Source organism: Atractosteus spatula, chromosome 14 (assembly GCF_055471065.1).
Source record: "Atractosteus spatula isolate fAtrSpa1 chromosome 14, fAtrSpa1.hap1, whole genome shotgun sequence".
In the NCBI taxonomy this organism is placed as follows: domain Eukaryota; kingdom Metazoa; phylum Chordata; class Actinopteri; order Semionotiformes; family Lepisosteidae; genus Atractosteus; species Atractosteus spatula.
The window spans coordinates 11,636,026-11,655,358 of record NC_142719.1 but is presented as its reverse complement, the minus strand read 5'-3'; the positions used below and the strand labels follow the sequence as shown (position 1 = coordinate 11,655,358).

The 19,333-nt window shown below is 40.9% G+C and overlaps 1 protein-coding gene across 2 annotated transcripts in view; it reads right to left on the bottom strand.

The window, feature by feature from the left end:
• Positions 1 to 670: 670 nt before the first annotated feature.
• LOC148820629 (mannosyl-oligosaccharide 1,2-alpha-mannosidase IA) overlaps positions 671 to 19,333 on the bottom strand; it is a 214,072-nt gene continuing 195,409 nt past the window's right edge. For both annotated transcript variants that reach the window (XM_088932790.1, XM_088932791.1), the window contains 6 exons: positions 18,129 to 18,222; positions 16,836 to 16,951; positions 14,161 to 14,380; positions 8,288 to 8,460; positions 5,890 to 6,005; positions 671 to 2,057 (listed from right to left, as the gene is read on the bottom strand). In XM_088932790.1, coding sequence (XP_088788916.1) covers positions 1,898 to 2,057; positions 5,890 to 6,005; positions 8,288 to 8,460; positions 14,161 to 14,380; positions 16,836 to 16,951; positions 18,129 to 18,222 — 879 coding nt within the window. In that variant the 3' untranslated portion in view covers positions 671 to 1,897. The remainder of the gene's footprint in view (positions 2,058 to 5,889; positions 6,006 to 8,287; positions 8,461 to 14,160; positions 14,381 to 16,835; positions 16,952 to 18,128; positions 18,223 to 19,333) is intronic.

Below are 19,333 nucleotides of genomic sequence, written 5' to 3'. Positions count from 1 at the left end.
CCTATCCTACTCTTCTCAGCCAGGTGAGTCACCCCAACATAGCACGCTATTTGAATCAGGCCTCTTCTCCACCTTAATCAGGAACTAACCAAACAATGGAAAATTGAGAAGAGTCGAAAAGAGGCTTCTTCCATCAGAGGTGGAAGATCTTCCATTACAGGATCTACTTCAAAAACAAAACTTTCCAAAAAGACCACTCAAGTGGTAAGGCATTAAAATGGCTGGAGCAAGTATCCAAATCAGGAATAAAAACAATAAACTCCTCCTCCTTGAATTAAAATGGGCAGCAACGTTTAACAAACATAAAAAAGAAATTGCAGCTTGCACTAAATTAAAACATCAAGCTTCCATCCAGTCGGCAAATTACAAACTGCTTGATGGCTGTTCTTAAAGGTAGAAAAAACAGGTTTCTTGCAAATTAAGTCACTTCACATCATAATTTGTGATAGGTGGGCGAGTTAAAGTGATTTGTTCCAAGTATTAGTAAGGTAAATAGGTTGCTTTGAGACATTTACAAACACTGTTTGTTTAGCACCATGCTAGTTTACTGTACAGAACTGCAGCAGAGGGAGCAATATCAAGCCCTGCTGGTCCATCTTCAACAGTTTTTCATAGCTGGACCCCAACACAGAAAACCACACGCAGAAAGAACAGAAGCACAGAGTCGGGATTTGAAATGTACAAAGTTGCACAAGCCTTTTTACCGGCATTTTCAAAATTTCAACAAAGTATGTGAGGCAAAACAGGTCAAATTAACAACAGAATCCGAAAAAAAAACATCTTGTTCTGTTTTACATAAGCACCTGAGAGAAAAGCAAAAAAAAAATACACTAAACAGGAATGCAAAGTCACAGTAAATAGAACACAGAGGCACTGTGGCCTCCCTCCTCAAGGGTCAACAAAGTCAGCTGTAAAATTACTGCTGCCAACACAGCAACTCATCTAAAAAAAGCTGGTTGCACTTCATACCTGATAATTATGTCTTCCTGTTTGCGATTCAGTGAGCTTGCCTAGCAAGGATGCTGCTTGTGTGCCAAAATCTCACTTGGTGCTCTTCCGCGTGGTGGAAACTTTTTAATTACTTGTCACTAGTCAAGCTTCTTTATAATGAAAGCCCACAGTCTGCAGCCAGTGTGCACCCAGTGACAGGATGTCTTAAATGCTCTGCAGTTAGCGGCAGGCTAAGTTGCACTGCTGAGCCAAACGAGAAGAGCATAATTAATGAAGCAAGGGAAAAAAAAAAGAGAATATAATCAAACTGTACAAAGGCCCTTTTACTTATCCCGTCTTCCAAAAGAGGGTTATTTATTACAGATGTATCTGAGGAAACACAGTAAAAATGTTTTAAAAAGTCCAGGAGAATTATATACTTTGAATATATAGCTCGAGTTCATTAATATCATATTCCACCAGTCAGATAAATGTGCTATACCTACGATCTCTAAAAGCCAAATAAAAGTTGAAAAAAAGGAAAGGATCACAAAGCTGTAAGGGAGGTATGGGCAAAAAGTAAAACAATGAAAAAATATCCTTTGGTCAAATCAACACTAAGAAAATACCGTACATATATATGTGTGCGCACACACATATACTGTATAATGTTTAATTAAGCAAGTGATCATAAGTAGCTCAGTGGTTTTTGATTTCACAATATGGCCCAAAAATCAGCAGCCCCCGTTTGTGGCCACTAGTTTTCCTCATAGAGGAAAGAATTTGAGAGAGAAAGTGCTCTTAACATTGTCTGATTGTCCACGGAAATGCTGGCGTCCTTCACAGCGGACAGCCGGCTCACAAAATACAATCACAGCATAATGACGAAATCCTTTACTGGAAAGGAAATGAAATCTCAACCCAGTGGAGTGGCTGAAAGCTCGTCTCCTCCAGCGAGGGGGGTGTGCTATTGCTCCTTCTGCTGCTGCCCCCACGCCTGGGACTCACTGTCCCTGTCTCCTGTCATGCACTGGCGTCGGACCACAGGCAGGGGGTGGGCTTCAGTGTTGAACACCCAGTCCTCCAGCGGGAGGAGGCTGTCGTCAGAAAACAGCAGGTACAGGTACCTGCAGCGGGAAGGAGAAAGATAAAGACCAAGAGTGTTGATACATTCCACCCTGCCAATGTCATTTTTATTTTAAATTTTTGTCAGCAGCCATATCGCCTTGCAGCTCACAACTGGCAGCCCACTGAAGCTCAGCAGGTGTGAGCCTGGTCAGTACCTGGATGGGAGACCTCCTGGGAAAAACTAAGGTTGCTTCAGGAAGAGGTGTTAGTGGGGCCAGCAGGGGGCACTCACCCTGTGGTCTGTGTGGGTCTTAATACCCCAGTATAGTGCCGGGGAGTGGTGCCATCCTTTGGATGAGATGTAAAACCGAGGTCCTGACTCTGTGGTCATTAAAATCCCAGGGTGTTTCTTAAAAAGAGTAGGGGTGTTACCACAGCATCCTGGCCATATTTCCCATTGGCCTTTACCAATCATGGCCTCCTAATAATTCCCATGCTGTATATGAACTGGGTTCATTACTCTGTTCTCCTCCCCACTGATAGCTGGTGTGTGGTGAGCGTATTGGTGCATTATGGCTGCTGTCGTATCATCCAGGTGGATGCTGTACATTGGTGGTGGTGGAGGGGAGTCCCCATAACCTGTAAAGTGCCTTGATTGGCATGTCCAGGAAAGCGCTATATAAGTGTAAGGAATTATTCATTATAAATCACAGTTTCGCCCGATCCTTTTGCACTGTAATCGCCAACTATTTACCAGCTCAACTTGCTAAATAGCTGTCACATTGGCAAGGGGGCAGGGGATGAGAGACACAAGCCCTGCAAAAGGTTTGTTCTTCATGTTTTCTGCTCTGATTCCCTCAGTGAGCCCCACAGCACCGCCAGCAGAGCTCAGGCATCTGAGGGAGTACAGCTTCAATCCTCTTCAATAGCACTGCTAGCCGGGACACACCCAAACAGCCACAGGGGTCACCACTGAGAAACAACCTGAGGGAGCCCAGGGAATCGTCCAGCTTTTGCGAAACCCTATAAAGTTCAAACGAACATGCCCTGCCTTTACTACACAATTAAGAGACTGATCAGGGCACAACATCACACAACTCCAACTCAGTTTGTCAGTTTGCTCGATTACATTCTCTTAGAGCTATAATGATCAACCTTTCATCCACATCATGCACAATAATTCACAGAAGTGCTGTTTTCTCTAGCGCATTAAATAAAATAGGTACAATTTAGATTACTACAGTTTTTGCAATTACCTAATTTAAGTCTAATCTAATATATGAATCACTTTTGCTTACATTTTTTAGGAAAGTTCATCACCTCAGAATCTTATAAAAAGCTGTTGGGTGAACATACTGTACAGTAGTCTTACATGTAACGTGAAAAATTTATGATACACCATAAACTACCTCCAAATCTGTCACTGGCAGACTCCCAGATCTGACCTTTTTCAGGTTAGCTTTGAGGAGGCTGGAACAGTAACCATGTACAGGACAATATATGTGAAATCATACATTTGTGTTGCTACGTTGTCTTCACAACTCTTTTTCAAATCTACAGAGAATCTCTGGATAAAAAAGAAAATCTCCTTTTAATCAACCGGGAATCATGAAACCAAACTGCTGACTACTGCTCTTTTTATATGACAGACGTGCAGATCACATACTGCTGCCAGAGATGCACACAAAGATGTGAAAGCGCTCCGGAGATTCAACAGCAGACTTCCCATTGTCTCCACATGTGAAAACACCAGGTGAGTGGATGATTGTTAAAAAGATTGTTAAAAATTGTTTAAAAAATAGTTCACTCAGCTTTCTTCACATCTCTTAGTCACAATTTACAGCAAACGTGATTTCTTACTTTCTAAACAAGCAAACTACACTGTAGTTTTAGAATAGTGGTATTCATAAAAGAATTAATTTTCACAATTCTTCAGCCTTGGGACTCTAGAGAGAGCACTGCTGCCATCGAAATTACACAACACACAACCACAACCAAAACAGAGCAGTCTCAAACACAGCAGTGGCTAGCATTACAGCTTTTTGTACAAGACTGGGACATAGATCACAAGTGTAGAAGCATTGTGGGAAACCTGGAAGATTACACTAGTTATTACCACGGTTTTGACACCCTTTTTATAGATGGGCACTACAATACATTTTCTATTTTTCTGGTTAGTGGGTCTTTCCCTTGTATGAAGAGACTACTGGAAGAGATTTGTTTAAGACATCACTTAAATCCTGGAGTACCACTGTTAAAATGTCATTAGGTCCTGAGGATCTGTACCGTGTATCTTCTATGCTAATACAATTTAATACAGAACTTTGTCTTTACATAGCCTGTGTCATGTTATATGTTTCTTCCCTAGTTAGCATCTGAGTGAAATACACATTTAATACTTCCCTGTCATCCACTAAAAATTCCCCATCTTTGTCTGAGACATTTATTTAATCTGCCATTCCAATACTGAAAAACACTTATTTTAGTCTCCTCTGCAATATTTGTCTCTCTCCGTCTTTTTCCTTTTGTTGCTGTTTATTATATCCCTTTCTGTCTTCTGGACCTGGATTGCTTTTGTCTAGAACTATGCTGTTTTAGTTTTCTTCTTTCCCAACAAAAGTTCCACTGTTCAATCCAGTTTACAACATGACCGCTGTTTTCATTGCTGATATTCAGGGAACATGTTTGATAAACCAGGCCTGAAAAAAAAGCTCAGATAAGTGTTCATCATTGCTGGTCACAAAGAAACTTGCCTTAACTTTTTAAAGAAATGAACAAAAGGGATGTGCTGAGGGATTCACACCAGGAGGAGAAAAGCAATATGATATCAGAATCCATTGCAAGGCTTAAGAGTTCTTAAAACTACTAGAGCACTGGGTGCTTTCCTCAGTCCTTTCAGCTCTATTAAATCTGACACACCATCACAGAGAAGATGGCTCAAATCACTGAAGAGCTGAGAAGAAAATCCCTTTCAGAGAACCGTCTTCTCTTCTTAGGCTCCACAAGCACTAAATTCTCAACGGTAAGGCGGGTAAGGCGTTGCTACAATGGTGGGTCGACTAATTCCCTTTCCTGAGCTCTTGTCTGCTTAATTGGTCTCTTTATTTCATTAACTGTAGAAAAAAATGAAGACTTCTGCCCAGGCCTGATAAACAAAGTCTTAAAGCTATTGTACCATGAAGCATCTGTGCAAGCCACTAGCTTTAAAAGTTGACACCCCTAAGCACATGTGAGTGCAGCCGTTAGAATAGAAATATTTTGGTTATCTGTGCGCTTTGAAACGGGATGGCAGACAGTTTAGTTGTGTCGAGTGCTGACAAAAAGCGATGAGATTTGGACCTGGGGAGGGGTGAGGCTGGGGGGAGGACAACATTTTTGCTAACAAATTCATTCAAGGAGCAAAAGCCTCGCATGTTACCGTTTCTCAAACAGATTTGAGGAATTCCTAGAAATTACACATTTCCAAAGGATGTGCAAATGTCTGTGGAAAACCAGATGTAATATACAGTATGGAAAGAATAATCACATATTGAGTGGGTTTATGATTCAGAACAATGCAAGAATCTTTGGGTCCAAAATTATAAGGGGCCCAGTATTTTACTACACTGGGGTCTGGCATGCATTTGTTGTCACGGTAATGGATAAACACCTACAGTATCATCCACATTAGCCACAAAAAACACAACACTCTTGATGCAGCAAGGCACAACTTGAACTGACTGAGAGAGAAAGAGGGAGAGACAGAAACAGTGAGAGACACAGGCATACGGAGATGAAGAGAGAGCGAGGGAGAGAGAAATGTTATAGTGTACATCTCAATTTGCTGTAACATGCTCTGCAGACAGGGGGAAAAAAGCTGCCATTCCAAAAGCTGATCGGACTGGTGCTTACTTCAAGGTTTCTGCTAAAAAGAAACTCTGTTGCATGTTGTCGTGGACAGGCGTACTAGTGTAGACATCTCTGATGCCAGAAAACCCTGCTTCCACTCGACAATGTTTCTCGAGCGCCTGAGGGAGTAAGAAAAAAAGGAAATTTAAGACATACAGGAACAAATTCAGAAAGAATTTTTAGCTCTACACTTTTATAAAACTGGTCCATAGCCTGGGGACTGTTAAATTAGCATATTGAGAATCTTACATTGTACTAATACAGTAAAAGGTTATTGGGTTATCATCTGAACAATCTCAAGTTGCTTAAAATTAGCCTAGTCGGATGTGGTCATCTCGTATTGTTAACAGTGATTCACTGGAAGAGTAATACAACAAAATTTACAACATAAATTACATAAAAATAATTTGAATGTACAAATAGAGGATTCAATTCAAAGCACATTAATTTCTTTATATACTGTAGGTACCCTGAGGTTGTAAGACTCCACACAATTCAAAATAAGACATTCTTGGACAGACGCTCTCAATTTGTAATATAATTTTTTGGATTGTATTTTCTACAAAATGCTGCTAATAACTTTGTAGACCTCAACAACTTATCGGATCGCTTATCGGCTGGGACTAAAGGAGGAACATTTGTCTGCCGGTGCATTAGGCTGCTATCTGTGCGCTGTTAATAAACCACCGCTGCAAGCGAGCCTGTCTGATTAACATGCAGGCCGAACAGGAATGACTAACACATTATTACCCAGCAATGGCAAACATGACGCTGGCAGAGTGTAATTAACAAAGCAAGATATTAGCTCTGATATTAGTGCAATGTGACGTCTGTTCTCTCCACCCCACTCCTAATAAAGTGTGCAAACATCTGTGCAGGCAAGTGCACTTTCATTCACAAGACTTAATTCTTTCTCCGAAATTGCTTGTGCAGGAACAAAAGCATGTCAAGTGCGCAGATCAGCCCAGTGTTCTTGGACAAATCTCTTCAAATGTCAATTTAATTTAATACGAGGAGTTTTAACTTTTTATCTCTTTGATCTCTTTTTCCTACCAAAATAAGGCATTGGACAACCAGAAAAATGATCTTAATTGATTTTTTGTCTTTATTAAGTCTATCCTTTTAAACCTCCTAAAGTTTAAACCTATAGACAATATAGGAGTTTGAGCTGAACACGTGCAGCATTCAGACGTTCTAGTTCACTCTTGTCATCAGGGTTTCTCAGTCCCGCTTCTATGCAAAGGAAATAAAACCGTCTCCCTTCCCCAGCCCATACAACCAACAAATTCCTGCATGATTCCACTACAAAATCACTATTGTACTGAAATCCTACAGGATTTTCTAAACCACATTTCTTACAGATCCCTTAAGGGACTCTTCTGGTAATTATATTCTCTTTTCCAGTGAAAGTTGGGATTTCCAAAGGATCTCTATAGAATCCCAGAAGAGTACTGAAGTATACTTGTAAGGGTTTTGGTCTTAAAATGTTAGAATGGGACTATATCTTTAATCAGAGTTGGAAACAAACCTGTTTTTCAACTTTCACTTTTAAGAGTGAGCTGTAGGCTGGTGTAGTAAACCCATCTCCCCTTTGGAATTTTCCTGTGAAATGCTCACCTTTCCCAAGATACAAATTGCAAGTTCCAAGACTTCATCTGAGTTTCATTAATGTACACAAGCAAAAGCAATTAACTTTAGGGCAGGGATCGACCTTTGAGAGGCTAGGTGACTTAACACTCAACGAGAATCAGACCTCTCTTAAAAGGTCAGTGCAAAATGTTCTGAGTGTACATGCATCCATTTATCTAACTGCTTTATCCAATACCATATCATGGCGGACCCAGAGCCTATCCCAGCAAGCAACAGGCACAAGGCAGGATACACCCTTGATGGGACAGCAGTCCTACCGCAGGGCAGACATAGACAAAAACACACATACTGTACACTCACACCTGGGCTAATCTCCCAGAAGCCAGTTATTCTACCAGTATGTTTCTGTGGGAGGAAACTGGAGCAACTAGAGGAAACCCACACAAACATGGTAAGAAACTTCACCCAGACAGCGCCCCAAGGAATGGAACCAAACGCCCTAGTGTTGCAAGGCAACAATGCTAACTATTGCACCATTGTGCCACCCTGTTCTGAGTGTGAACAACACAATTAACGTTCTGGTCAAAAAGTTATGTTAGTGGTGATCACAAAAAAAGCAACATGTATTTTTGGTGATTCAGTGACACGAGATAAGTACCTGGGTTATAAACATTAGGCAAGGGTAGACTTGAGGATTTTGGCTAATGTACATGTACAAGGATTCAATGTCTGTAACCTGGAACCTTTTAGTTAAGAGCCCAGTGGCCCAGGCCGCCCCCAGGTACCAGATTCACATGGTCCAGTGTCTTACCTGTACAGCCTCCCAGCCCCACTGCCTGTACTTCAGGTCGTGTGTCAGCCTCCACATGTACATATAGCTCTCCACCACCTCGGGGCGCAGGATGTAGTATCTGTCACTGAGCCGCGTGGCCATGGCCTCAGAACCGCTGTCAAATCTGAACGCCTCCGGGCCGAGCTTTGTTGCTGGGACACAGAAATCACGCTCATGAGACACCTCATTCGCCTCCATGCCAGAGACACAACAGGATGTAACAGCAATTAAGACCCATCGAGTCTGGTTACGAGCAGGAAAACTGTGTTTCCAGAGAAAGATAAAGCTGCTCTTTTGTAGGGGTATTTCATAAGGACGTAAGTTACAAACAAGAGGAGGTCATTCAGCCTAACTGGCCCTGTCCTGCATGGTAGATAGTAGTTAATTGATCCAAGAATCACATCAAGCCATTTCTTGGAAGAAACCAGAGTATTGACTTCCAACCACATGGCTGGGTAGTTTGTTCCACTCCCCTTAGGACATGTACTGCATAACCAGTCTTGAGAACAATACAGAACACCACATTTTGTATAAAGTACTCAAGTTGATTATTACACATTTGATTAGACGGGGTTATTGCAGGCACATCCTATCGAAATTTAGTTAAAGCAGCTAATGGCACAGTATAATTGCTTTTCTTACACCACTGCTGTATCTAGCTTGGTTTGAAGTGTACACATCTATGATGGCTTGTAGAAATCCAGAATGCTGATTTTGTTTTTGAGCTAGAAGCTTTTAAAAATTTAAAAGTACTTTTTTTCAACAGGTAGAAATGGGTACTTATTCTGCTCAAATACACAGTCTGTGCAACAAAACAGCGCACACATTTGATCTGTTGAAGGAAGAAAACCTATGTCATTATTATCAAAAAACTGTGCGATGCTTAAAATATCCACCATTCGGAACAAGCAATTGTTGTGTCGTGCTTATTTGAACCTGTCAAATTAGAGCGCTTTCTGCTTGCTGCAGTAATATCTCTGTCGAGGCTGCTCGCTTTACCATGACAGGGCTATGTGCAGGACAGGCATAATTGTGATCCATTAAAAATACCCATCAGGAATTCTAGCTATAGCCCCTCTTGAACTGATCAGGGTCCTATCTCAAGTAGTACTGCTGGACTGGATCGGCATTTTCTGCGGTAACTTCTGCGGCTGGTAACAGGGACACAGTAAAACACTTCCAGTCAAATTCTGTCCATAAAAAATTTTACAAACTGTGAAACAGGGGGAATCCAGAGTGTAAGGAGCTGCAATTTTCCACTCTAATCATAGTGTCAGATCCAAGTTATGCTGGGACAAGGGACATAGAGAGAGAACAGTTTTGAGTTTTATTGGCTTGAGGAGGAAACTAGTTCTTCATGCAACCCACACATTTACAGAAAGCCAATTATTCCCTGTAAGGGTCAGGGTGACCTAAACACTTTTCCAAGCATACAGTAACTTCCCGGGACCTTTGCATGAGACGCCGATCCATAATGTGGAACACACACAACTCAGAGATACCAAACAAGCTGGCCAGCATGTTTTTGGAAGGTATATGGAAATCAGAGCACTTGGACAAAGGCCACATTAGTTTGGGGGAAAATATGCAAAGTATACAAAGCAAGCGTCCCAGTCCAGATTGTCACCTAGACAATCTGTCTAGAACAGCCCTCTGCTGTACTGCTGCACCGCTTGTGAGATCCGTTTTCTTTGGGTTGACAGCAGTTTCTCATCCTGGCAAGGATCACATTCCCTCTCATTGCATCCTCTCCTTTCTTGCTTAGTAGATATCTGATTTCGAGACCGAATAATTGCTCTCCCTCAGATGGGTGGATCAATGTGTTTGTTCAGAATGTCGGTGTTAATAGACTGGAGAATCAACAAGCCGACACACAGAAAGCAGCACAGATCTCTTTTCTCTGACACTTCCTCCGTGTCTCTCTCCCAAGCAGCAGACACAAGGAAAAAGGATAGAACTTTCCAACTGTACAGCACAGGAGAAACCAAGACTGTAGCCTCCAAACTTATACAGGTCCTCTACTCCAGTTCAACAGTATCAGTCAGTCATTAGGAATACAGTGTAACCATATTTAGTGCAGTATTCTAGCCTTAAATTTTCTCTTACTGTCTATTACTACTACAGATATACTACATTTAATTCTATCGTTACTAGTTTTCATTACAACAATAATGAAGATAATAGAATACTTCTATAAAATCATATTACACTATCTAGATGCCTTTTGTGTAGCCAAAAAGAACAATCGTTCTATAAAAAAACACATTTGAGATTCAATAAATTGGATTATGAGAGATTTGTGGTTTCGATCCCACTATTTGATTTCTGTGAGAAGCATTAATTTGTCCACAGCTATCCTTGGATTCAGAGAGCCAACCTCCTGTACTTCAGTCAAGAGCTGGGAAGTACAGTATTTGTCTTGCACTTCACAGCCTCAAACAATTAATTATCAAGAATAGGTGATTAACAATCCTCTGTTATTGCAAAACTACATATTTTTCTTTTCCCTTTTCCTTGGGTTTTAACACTATTTTCTCAGACAATCCCCAACCTCATCAAACAGTAAAGCCATACAACTTCACTTACTGTACTCTAGAGCAGGAATCGCTCATCCTAATTTCTAAAGGCCTGGAATTTATCTAAGATCAAATAAAATGGGTGTGTGTTCAGTTTAATAATTGAGAGATCATTTGGAGCAAAAATCAGAAAATCCTTCAGCCCCCACAGAACAGTATTCCGTCACTAAAATATATCTCTCTTAATTGGTAAATTGCTTTAAAAATGTACTCCTACTGTTTAAATAACAGGTAGTTTAAGGTGGCCTATAATATCTGGACTGGGGCTCTCCAGAATCACATTTGGAGATCCATGTTGTGGAGCTCCTGTTGTTTACTATTGCTCTTCTTTAGTAAAATGTACTTGGACAGTGCTCATGATCATGGCATGAATCCAGCAAGTGATGAAATGAGTGAAACAAAAGGTACTTTTTTCCCTTACAAATGTGTCTGAACAGTCACTTGGCGCCACATAGTGAAATCAAGTACATTTTAACAAAAAGTGAAACCATGGCTACTGACAAGCCTTTATGATAACGAAAGGTTCGTTTTTTCAATATCTCTGCCTTTTTTATGATGTGGTGGTGACAAAAAGATGAACGCGTCCCTTCACTGCAAAAAAAATGTAGTGTGCTCTCGCAGTTTGCTTTCTGAAGGGTTGGCGAGGAAACAGATGTGATGCAGCTTCAAATGTTTTGCCCCCTTTTTCCTCTGCAGACTGAAGTAGGGTCTTAGGCAAGGGCAAACGCTGTTTGCTTTTTTGATCACAATCCCAGGGCAGTCTGCACGGGCCCCTTTGTTTGCAGTGCCAAGCGCCTGATCCTCTGTAATTGAGAAAGAAGCCACTATCCTTCAGGTCAGGTAAATAATACAATAAAAGCATCTGGTGAACTTGATGAAAACAGAACTAATGTACTGCACAGGATTAAGGACACGACTTTTACTTTGAACAAAATGCAACTCCCTCCCTCCTCATCCTGTAGGCCACCATTATCCTTTTATTTCAATCTTCAGTGTGGAAGCTGGGTATAGTTAACGGGCACCACTCAGCAAGCAATTCCTTTTCCAAGAGGCATAACACAGGTGATTGCCTTCAAAGTTACAGCATGCACATCTGTGATGCCACCATAAAAATATTAAGATGAGATGAAGTGATCATGAAAATGCTAATTCTAAAATGGAGCTGTTTAATGGATAACTGTGCCCTTCCCCGCCAAATTCCTAATTAGTACCTGAGCTCCTAACATTGATTAGATTTTCTCCATTCATATAGAACAATCTTCAATTTTGAAGGAAATAAATGAGGAACAGAACAGAAATGTCAATTTGCTCTGTAGCAATACTTTGGGATTATGCTACTGTATGTCTGCAATGAAGCCCCTTCTGCAGATTCAATAGAGTTGAATTAAAACCAGAGCAGATTGTTGTGCATGAAAGCTGCAGAGATAGATTTCTGGCACAGTGTCAGCGAAAGCTCTCTCTTTTGTAATATCCACTCATAAACTCAAACATAACCCTAACCTCAATGTTAACCTGACTTTTCTCCTAACCCTAACACTACAGTAACATTACAACAGACTTGAGATGTGCAGGCTGTAGCAGATAAGAGGATAGCCAGGAAAGCCGGACATATCGGGCAACCTGCCAATGCACACCTCTAAATCATATTTCCTTAGACACTGAATATAAAATTGAGACATACTACTCAGGTTCAAGAGTGTCCAGGCGAGCAACAAGAAAGGCAATAAAATTAAGATGCAAATAAGTACTGTAAGAGGGAGATAAGTCAGGGTCAGACAGAGTAATTTTTTTTTAACAAGAACCAAAACGGATGAAAAAAGGACCCAATTTAAAAATTCGAGGTAAAAGAGGGGCATTGAGGCGCCACACACTCTGACTGACTTGATCGTAATACAGATCTATACCTGCAGGATTTAGAATCCAGTTGAGATGTCAAATAAGTGTTTGAGATTAATTTTAACAGATGCTGGTAAAGGGCAATTCAAAAGCCTGAAGAGTCTACAGGTAATATACAGAGCCTTGCCACATTAAAATGAACATCCCACAGAAACAATGAGCGGCACAATCGATCAGCTTTCACACGGCTCTTCCCATGGAAAATAAACAACAGTCATCTGCATCCAGCACTGCATAAGGCTGCAGGCTAAGCAACAGAAAATCATTTGTGCATGCTCCTTTTTGTGGTTGGTGTTGTGTCCCAGAGCTCTACACAAAGTGCATAAAAAGGTAATTGAAAACAGAAAATAGTATTTAGAGCTACAGGCACAACTAAAAAGAATTAAGAGGGAGACAGAAAAGATACTTCAAAGGTGGCAAGTAACTTTTCCAGTTCTATAACAGTAAACAATAAATATAGGAGTAAACAGGTTATAAGATAATAGATTCTTAATACTAGAAGATAAAGCTAAGAACCATGACCAGGAGATAGTGGGTTAGACAGCCTCTCACTGGGCCGATGTGAGTAGCAGTGTGCCACAGGGATTCATTTCAAGCTCACTGCTTGTCCTGATAATATTAACAATCTTGATACTGGTATAGTTAGCAAAGAAGTCCAATTTGCTGATGATAAAAAATAAGGGGAGTGGTAAACAGAAATAGCATGAAGGGAGTCACAATAACACTAGATAAAATCTTGGACTGAGCCACAGAGCTGCAGGAAATTAAACATAAATGGAGTCTGGATTATTCTAAGTCTTCAATAAAACCTAGAAACAATACATAAGCAAACTGAATTCTTAGGAATAGAACAAAAAACAATCCAGGGAAGATACAGTATGCTAAAACTTTCCAATGCTCTAGTAAGATCTCATGTACAGTATACTGCAGCATTGTGTTTGGTTTTGAACAGGCACAACCCAGGGGACTGCTTCACACTCAGTGCTGAAACGAAGACCTGGGGTCACAGTTGGCAACCTAAGAGGAATTCATTTAGGACAGAGAATAGGGAACACTTCTTTACTCCAAGAGTGGTGGGTGGCTGGAACAGACTTCTCAGCCAGCTGAGTGAGGCCCAAACTCTGAGCACCTTTAAGAAACAGCTGGTCAATATTTTAGTCTCATTCCAAACAACCAAACAAGCAAGACAGGCCGAATGGGCCCCCCTCTCTCTTGCAGGCCTTCCTCACGTTCTAAGTCAGGGCTGTTTCAATTTATTAGGACAACCTCTACACAAGGCCTTGTGGGCCCATGGTGGGAACTCTTAGCGTGGGGTCTTTAAAAGGACGCTCGCGGTCTGACCATGGGTAGAGCAGGCGCAGGGCCAGTCTGTGCACCTACTTGACCGCGTGTAGGACTCGTGGCAGGTGTGCGTGATCTCTCCGGCAAGGTCCATATAGTGCTGGCGCTTCTCCGCCTCTCCGTCTTCCGCTCCTATGGCGATCATCCCGCCGGAGAAACACGCCAGGTGACCCATCTTGTGGTCCAGGATCCCCCCTCTCCATTCTGCAAAATAGGTGAGGCCTCCTGGAGACTTCTGCACCAGATTGGTTTCTATAGCCTGCAATAAGAAACAAGCTCTTTAGGGAATTCTTTACCATCATTTGTCTCCAGGCCTTTGATAGCCACTATTACTGCGATCTGGGAGAGGGAGATTAGAAAGACCTTTGAAATACTTGGGGGTTTGCAACATCACAGGCGCACATTTATGTTATTTTGGGTTTTTCTTTGGTTGTGTGTGATAAGAGCTCAGGCAAATTAAAATGCAGCACGCCTCCCATGACATGCACTGTAAGATTTCAGAGGCAAAGAAGAAAAAAAAAGTCAAATAAGCCTCTACAAAGTTTTGTTCCATTCAAATGCTTTAGTTTATTAGACACTAGAGGACCTGTCTCCAGTTAAAAAAAAAAAGTGAAGGGCTTTGATCACAGGTTTTGTTTTTCCCCTGCTTTTGTTTTTCGCACACAGAAATGGAAACAGCCCGAGACAGGAAGGGATTCAATAACTTGTGAGTCAGAATAGGTTATCTGCCTCTTTCAATAATCAGCTTTCACTCTTGGGCTTTTCTGCAACAGCTGTTGCCAAGTTGGTGAACTTGGGTGACCTCCTGCAGTACCTGCCTGAGCTTTTGTCTGCCCCTACTGGGTAATTGGTGCTCTTAACTGATCCAGTCCATGCTTTCCCTGCTGTGGTCGATGCCCTTTGTCAAGAAGCAAAGGGCTCCAGTTCGCACAGAGCAGGGCTACAGCTGTTGAGCCATGCGCGTCTCTTTCACTTGCAGTACAGTGCAGCAGATCTCATCAAATCCATTGCAGAGATGCCAATTGTCGTGTTGTGCAAGGTTAAGGGGAAAACGTGATTCTGTGGGAAAGTTTTGAATGAAAGTACAAGGCCTGTTTATAGCTGAAGAAAAGAGCCACTGTGAAGTCTTTGCAACTCAGCTGTTGCACGGGCTCAAGGTCCTGGTGAAACAAAGACTTTGTGCCAGCTAAGTCTTAATTAAGTGCATTGAGTGCAATGGCATTCTGATCATTTTGGGTTTTGAGGATAATTTTATTGGAAACCTGTATAAACCCCTAGATTTCCACAACACGAGTTTTATGGTAATTAACTTCCTTTAAGTTTCTTAGAGACTTAATCTTCTTGTGCTAATTATGAACTGCACTGATCTTAACTGGGGAAAGGGTTTGCCTGCTCTTCTGCAAGGTTCATGTACAGTACTATAATTCTACTATCTGGGAGACAGTTAAATCTGGGATCCTTATACCAACAGTTAACGACAGTTAAACTGGTGGGATCACACAAGAAATAGTTACGTTTAAATGGTCAGAATGAAACTGTGACCAATAAATATGGCAGAATGCCCAAGATATTGCGTTGTGAACTCATACCGCCCACTTTGTCCTTTGTAATTCAATTTTTGATTCTCATTTGTAATTGTCCATAGAGAATGACAAACTTTCATTGAAGACAGAAATAAAAGAACTGTTATGCTGTATACCATAAGAAAACTGTCCCACTATCTCAGTTGGCCTTCAAGCACTTAGCCATGATACCACTGTGCTCTTTCTCCTTGATTAGTTTTTTCTTCATTCCTTCACGATCTTGTTCTGCAACTCTGCTTTGTAATTTCCTCCTTTATCTCACAAGAGGTAAGATTCATTTCACGAGCTGTCATTGCATTGTCCCAAGTACCAACAGCCTGCAGTCTCCCAGTGTGAGCGTGGAGCTGCGTCTATCGCCTTCCAGTTCAGCTTAGTGTTTCTTTGATTTTTGAAAACCCTGGTTTCCGAGTTGCTCATCTTTTCCAGAGATTAGATATTCCAGTCAACTGGAGCTGGCGCTTGCTCTGAGGAGCTCAGAGGGCACACTTGCATGAGTCATGTTAGAAAACTTTCATCTTTGTCCAAAATCGGAATGACACCCTGCAAAGTCTGATCATACTGAGGGCTGCACAGCTGTTTCTCTTTCAAGTCTCCAGCTCTGGAAAAGCAGAGTTAGGTCTGGCTCCGTGCATGCACCATGAACTCAGCTGGGCTAGTCCCACTCCAGCCCTGTCCTGGCAGTTATTTTTCTTCAGGTCCAGAAGAGGTTCAGAGTTGCAAGAGAAAGCACCAAGACTGATTTCAATTGATGTTTATGACAGAATATCCACTTATATGAATGCTGTTTTATAAAGTGTCTTTGTCTGCCATTCCAGCTTATCTATTTCTTATGCCTGCAATTAAAATCAGATATATATTATATATTAAATAATTCATATAAATCTATATGACACGGGTTATGCCAACTAGTACAGCAAACCACTATGCGCTCGTGTGTGAAAGAATGTGAATTTGGGACTTTCATCATTAGCTGGGTAAATTAGTGTAGGGATTGGAAGTGACTTTACATGTAGAATTTGTTCGGCATTATGAAATTCTGTTCAAGTTCTCCAACTGCTCTTAACTGTGACAGTACTAGTGCATCACCCTGGTAATCCTATTATAACCTTTAATACTGTGGGGAAAACATACCTCCAGAGCATTATAATACATTTTCTTGGCTTCTTCATCTGTCTTGTCTGACATCAGATATGATTTGATCAAATACTCATAGAAACTGTCCCCAAGACCCCCGATAGAAACATGATCTGCAGAAGAGAAGAGGAATTATTTCTAAATGGTTGCAAGGCTTTCTTCTATACTTAAACCTCATGACGATCTGCATGTCTGAGGGTTACTTCTGCACTGTTTTACTCTCCTTGGAGTTTTGTAAAGAAAAAACACAGGGTGCAGGGCACAGCGCTCATGTTCCCTGACTGTGGAAGGAAAAACCTTACTATCGGGAGGACAAAATCTTATCTTTTGAGAAGCAGAGCTGAGGAATTAAAATGCTCCATGCATTCAAGCAGGACGTCATGCGCATTGTGTCAACAGTTGTGTAAAGGTTATCTTTGTTATAAAAGAGCTTCCTAGTCAGAGCTGCTATATAGTTCTTTGTTTCAGCATGAATAAAATACCAGCAGTTCACCTCAACTTACAGAATAAGGTTTAACACATTTTAAAAAAAAACTACTAAAACTGTTACCCCCATTCCAAATCTTACAAAATTATTGTTTAATTTGTAAGATTTGTAAAAAATCTACTGACTCTCTTTCTTAATTCTGCTTCTGTTTCTTAGCAACACTAAAAAACAACTTGAGACCTGCAACATTAATTTAGTGGGACTGTGTATAAACAACATTATATTTTGACAAAAAAGATACTGTTCTATAAAGAGATACTGTACATATTAAATAGTAGAGAATAGCCTTACTTTAGCTAACCAGTGACTATTGTAAAACTGCCTCCTGGCAATTCAATATAGTGGAAGATCTAATATATCTCTACTAAAATATTCAAAAGCTTTAATTACTCAGCTCAGCTATAAAGCCAGTTTTATTGTAGTTCAATGGCGAAAAGGGCTGTTTCTTTAATCAACTTATTTTCTGAAACACATATAAAACAGTGCTTCACACAGTAGATGACACTTTTTGGGGAGACAGTTATTTAAGGAGTAAAAGGGGAGTCATAAATCCACAACTCTGGCATATTCAATTAAGTACAACAGATAAAACATATGCAGCACAAAGCCAAGCACAAAATGGAGTATACCATACACACACCAAAATGTCACAGACACCTACTGTAGAAGAGACTTATACTGTAATAATTGCTAGCAGGTGAGACAAAAGCATCTCCGAGCAGTTTTTTAACAAATAGAGATTAGGAGACAATGCCCCAAAAGGAGGAAAAACAAGGTGTTAAAAAGAGAAAATGTATACTCACGCTGCACCCAGTTGCCACTGACTGGGCTGAGGAAGTTGGGATAGAGCCCTTGGGGCTTGTCAATTTTGTTCAGCACTTTTCGAATGTTCATGACCTGCAGGGACATGGGAAAGGGTTAGCAAAAGATTCCACAACCAGCACGACACATCTCAATCAATCAGGCACACAAGGAGGAACGGCAGCCCCGAGAAAGCCATCGTGCTTGTAAACAGAGCTTGGGCCATTAAATATTCAGCAATTAATTTCCTCCAGATGCTGGTTCCTTTTGAAAAACATTCCATAAAAATAAATAAGAGATTTGTAACACATTTCAACTGAGGAGTAATCCAGCTGTAAGTCTACTCGGGGCCCTTTTTGAAGCTGTGGAAAATAATTACCAGCACTGTTTTCTTTTTGCATTACAGCTGTGGGAGTCTTCTCACGTGGCTTCAAGTACAGTAGTACACATGTGTATTGTAATATAATCATTTTCATTTCTTGAGTTCAGACAATATGTATACTGATGCACAATAAACATGCAACAGTCCAGGTTTGACATCTACAGCATAAATAATATTATTCACATTATAAAGACAGCTTTCTAGATTGAGTAGAATTTTAACTTTGGATAAAACATTGAGCACATTATGTAATTTAATAGAAATACCAGTTGTTTGGGATTTGGTATTTGAGTTGCAGTAAAATTGCTGAAATCAATAAGAATCTGTAAAAATAGCTATTCAAAAAAGACATTTTAATCCACGCAAGAATGTAAAAAGATACAAATATGCCACAGTTGAGTAGTTGAAGAGCTCTGGTTCCTATCATCTCGACTGAAGGCAACCCGTTTGGGACAGAATTTGCCCAGAGAAGGAGATACTCTGCTTCAACAACCAGCAGACTAATTTAAGAGAAACCAGAACACCGGCTTAGTGAAGGACAGGCCACATCCTGGGAGGCACAGGATCATTACACTGGCCCAGGACACTCACCTCACACACAAGAAAATCCAGGAAAAAACAACTTGTGCATTGACAGAATGACTGTACAATAGCTCATTGTCTGCTGGTAAGTAGTGTGCAAAGTCGGAGGCCATTCAGAGATGTCGACAACCAAGAGATCAAGCCATTGCCTTCTGCGGGCTTTAGAACATCTGAGATACAGTAGCAGCAGAGGGAGTGATGGAGCATGTTATTCACAGATGAATGCTGTTTTGCCTTTGACTG